Below are 4,451 nucleotides of genomic sequence, written 5' to 3'. Positions count from 1 at the left end.
TCTAAGTAACAAAATAAATCTTTAGTTGTTCAAACTCGAACAATCCCCGGCAACGGCGCCAAAAACTTGGTGCACGAAATTGTAATGCCAATATCAAAATCAAGATTTCTTACAACTTCACACAATTAACCAGCAAGTGCACTGGGTCATCCAAGTAATACCTTACGTGAGTAAGGGTCGAATCCCACGGAGATTGTTGGCTTGAAGCAAGCTATGGTTATTTTATTATTCTTAGTTAGGATATCAATTATAATTATCAGTTTGAATTACGAAAAATAAAAGAGCATAAAATAAATAATTGTTACTTAATAATGGAGAATATGTTGGAGTTTTGGGGGTAAATACCCTTTCCGGCCCCTGGGCATTTTAAATTGGGACATGTCGCACCTTTATCATCCAGAAACCTCAACCAGGTCCTCAACCATCAACATTAGTGGATGTATCAACCCCTGTGACCGATTGCGAACAGGTTGCCTGGATGACGTGTCAGGTGGAGGCTGAGTTGTCAAATGTAGGTGCCACGTGTCACTAGAAATTGTTGCAGGGACTAAAAACCCCCGTCCTGCCCAAACTGTTCTCAACCCCACCGGCAACACCCTCCACTCACCACCCGTCCCCAGCACTCCTCCACCACCGCCACCGCCGCCACCACTACAACCACCTCACAACCTTCGCAACTCATGCGAATCCTCCACCTCTTCTTCTTCCTCCACAACCTCCCAAAGCTTTACCCAATGGAGGTTCTCTCTCCCGACAACTCCTTCCACCACCACCACCACTACTCCTCCGCCACAACAACCACCACCAACGCCACCACCGCTTCTACTTCCCAACAATAAAGCCAACTTCTTCAGCCATTAGAGGGATCACATCAATAAAGCCAACTTCTTCAGCTATTAAAGCCAACCTTGCTGCTCTTGTAATGACTCACTATGGCCTCTTCTGCTGTGCAGCCACCATAACAGATTGCTCAATGAGTTCCCTTCATCATAAAAAATTGTCAACTCCCTAATCTTCTTCAATGCACCTTTATTATCATAAATTCCTTCCATTGCATAAACCAACCACTTCAATTTTTCTAAAACACCATCTTTATTCAAACAAGGCATAGTCCACTCCATAACCTCCTTCATAAAACCAACGTTGGAAAACAAGAACTCAGTAATAGGCAGCAATGGAAGAACATGAAAGGCAAGTGTATTCCATTTAACTCTACTTTCCCTGTTGTTAGAATATAGAACCTCCATTAACCTATTCTCCTTTGTAAACTCCTCAAACTTTTCATCATCCCACTTTAAATGGCCCCACATTTGAGTAGCATGAATTTCCAATGCTGTAAGAGTTGAACCAATATTACTCTAACAAAAAAATATTGTTGGAAAGGTTGTGAGGTGGTGATAGTGAGTTGAAGCTCGGAGAGGTGAAAGAGTTCTTCGAGATTGTTGGGAAGTAGAAGCAGTGGTGGTGTTAGTGGTGGTTGTTGTGGCGGAGGAGTAGTGGTGGTGGTGGTGGAAGGTGTTGTCGGGAGAGAGAACCTCCATTGGGTGAAGCTTTGGGAGGTTGTGGAGGAAGAAGAAGAGGTGGAGGATTCGCATGAGTTGCGAAGGTTGTGAGGCGGTTGTAGTGGTGGCAGAGGTGGCGGTGGTGGAGGAGTGCTGGGGAGGGGTGGTGAGTGGAGGGTGTTGCTGGTGGGGCTGAGACCAGTTTGGGCAGGGAGGGGGTTTTTAGTCCCTGCAACAATTTCTAGTGACACGTGGCACCTACATTTGACAACTCAGCCTCTACATGACACGTCATCCAGGCAACCTATTGGCAACCGGTCACAGGGGTCGATACGTCCATTAATGTTGATGGTTGAGGACCTGGTTGAGGTTTCTGGATGATAAAGGTGCGACATGTCCCAATTTAAAATGCTCAGGGGCCGGAAAGGGTATTTACCCGAGTTTTGGAGATGCTTTGTCCTCTAAATCTCTGCAACATACTACTTTCTTACTTTTAGAATTTGCAAGGCTCCTTCCATGGCAAGCTATATGTAGGGTGTCACCGTTGTCAATGGCTACTTCCCATCCTCTCAGTGAAAACGGTCCAAATGCTCTGTCACAGCACGGCTAATCAGCTGTTGGTTCTCGATCATGTCGAAATAGAATCCATTGATTCTTTTGTGTTTGCCATCACGCCCAACACTCACGAGTTTGAAGCTCGTCACAGTCATCCAATCCCAGAATCCTACTCAGAATACCACAGACAAGGTTTAGACTTTCCGGATTCTCATGAATGCCGCCATCAATTCCAGCTTATACCACGAAGATTCTGATTAAGGAATCTAAGAGATACTCATTCAATCTGATATAGAATGGAGGTAGTTGTCAGGCACACGTTCATGGGGTGAGGAAGGTGATGAATGTCACGGATCATCACCTCCTTCATAGTGAAGCGCGAATGAACATCTTAGATAGGAACAAGCATATTTGAATGAGAAACAGAAATAATTGCATTAATTCATCGAGACGCTGCAGAGCTCCTCACCGCCAACAATGGGGTTTAGAGACTCATGCCGTCAAAGAGTATAAAATTCAGATCTAAAAATGTCATGAGATACAAAATAATTCTCTAAAAGTTGTTTAAATACTAAACTAGTGACCTAGGTTTACAGAGAATGAGTAAACTAAGATGGATAGTGCAGAAATCCACTTCTAGGGCCCACTTGGTGTGTGCTGGGGCTGAGGCTTAAGCTTCTCACATGCCTAGGCTATTTCTGGAGTTGAACGCCAAGTTGTAACATGTTTTTGGCGTTCAACTCTGGTTCGTGACGTGTTTCTGGCGCTGAACGCCAGACTATAACATGGAACTGGCGTTGAACGCCAGTTTACGTCGTCTATCTTCACACAAAGTATGGACTATTATATATTTCTGGAAAGCCCTGGATGTCGACTTTCCAACCCAATTGAGAGCGCGCCAATTGGACTCTTGTAGCTCCAAAAAATCCATTCCGAGTGCAGGGAGGTCAGAATCCAACAACATCAGCAGTCCTTTTTTAGCCTGAATCAGATTTTTGCTCAGCTCCCTCAATTTCAGCTAGAAAATACCTGAAATCACAGAAAAACACACAAACTCATAGTAAAGTCCAGAAATATATTTTTTTCTTAAAAACTAATAAAAATCTACTAAAAACTAACTAAAACATACTAAAATCTACATGAAATTACCCCCAAAAAGCGTATAAAATATTCGCTCATCACCGGACCTGTCCTCATGAGGGGATTGGTTGGCTTTGGTCTTGAGATCGGCTTCAAGCTTTAGGAGTTTGTCCTCCAATTCCCGGCGTCGCCTTATTTCCTTCTGTAGGTCTTTCTCCGCCTCTCGTTGACGTAGGGCTTCTTCTTCAAGTTGTTTTAAACGGTCTTGAAGCGCCTCCTTGGCTCCTGCGTTTGGAGAGTTTTTTTGTTGTTAAGTTGGGAAGTATCCTTTGGCGTGGTGTCCGCATTTTTGTGTGGTGTTCTATCCTATAGATCTGAATTGTGGTCGTTGTCATGGTCGTCCGCCATGATGATGGGATGACTTCCAGGTCCCCGGCAACGGCGCCAATGTTCCGAGGGTGACTTGAAACTGTAGGTCAATCTTAGATGACACATTTTGTATGGGTCAGAGCTGATGTGTCCGACTTGCTGGACTTGATGATGGTACTGATCCTTCATCACCGGAGGGTGGTGGTACCTGTAAGGGACTCCGATGCTTAAGTTAGCAAGGGTATTAAGCAGGTTTTTAGTAGAATCAGAGTATGAGTTATCTTATCTTATCTTTATGTTTTGAGTGAGGTTATCTTATCTTTCAAGGGAACCGCCCTTTTCTTTGTAGGCTTGGGCTGCCTTAGGTTTTGGGGCGTGGTCCTCCGTTTGGGCCCTTTTTGGGCTTTCTTGGCTATTTGACCGAGCTCTTTGAGAAGAGGTCGGATTGTCCTGACCTGAAGAGGTCGGTTAACTTGTCAGTAGAACATCCCGGGTCGGACAACTCGACCCAGGGTATGAACAGTATTAGAGTTCTAGATCCGAAAGGTCAAGAGTTCGATCCTTGATGAACTCCAAAATCAGCTTAAGTTTTTGGGTTGAGTGATTTTATGACATGAGATGTTTATTATCCCTGGTATCCGGATGGTTATTCTGGATAGTATGGGTGATGTTCATTTTATTCATGGACCAAAGATTTAGCCCATTGTACACATTGTATACTTAGGCCATTGGCTCCCTAACAGTACCCAAATTGAAAATTAGTTTTAGAATCTGAATTAAATACATCGAGGCCATTGTCAATTTGACTCAATAAGGGGCGATATGAAATCTGAGGGAGGACATTGCATCACAGCTTAAGGGATAAATGGGGCACCAGTGCTGCACACACAGAGAGAGAGAGAGAGAGAGAGAGAGAGAGAGAGAGAGAGAGAGAGAGAGCTTAAG

At 44.2% G+C, this 4,451-nt stretch overlaps 1 protein-coding gene across 1 annotated transcript; it reads left to right on the top strand.

The window, feature by feature from the left end:
• Positions 1–378: 378 nt before the first annotated feature.
• Positions 379–861, top strand: LOC130980993 (proline-rich receptor-like protein kinase PERK2). Its single transcript, XM_057904636.1, has 2 exons — positions 379–439; positions 545–861. Exons 1-2 carry the CDS (start codon positions 379–381, stop codon positions 859–861), a joined length of 378 nt encoding a protein of 125 aa, XP_057760619.1.
• Positions 862–4,451: the final 3,590 nt, after the last annotated feature.

This window comes from Arachis stenosperma, chromosome 5, assembly GCF_014773155.1.
Source record: "Arachis stenosperma cultivar V10309 chromosome 5, arast.V10309.gnm1.PFL2, whole genome shotgun sequence".
Lineage (NCBI taxonomy): Eukaryota > Viridiplantae > Streptophyta > Magnoliopsida > Fabales > Fabaceae > Arachis > Arachis stenosperma.
This window is presented reverse-complemented; position numbering and strand designations above follow the sequence as displayed.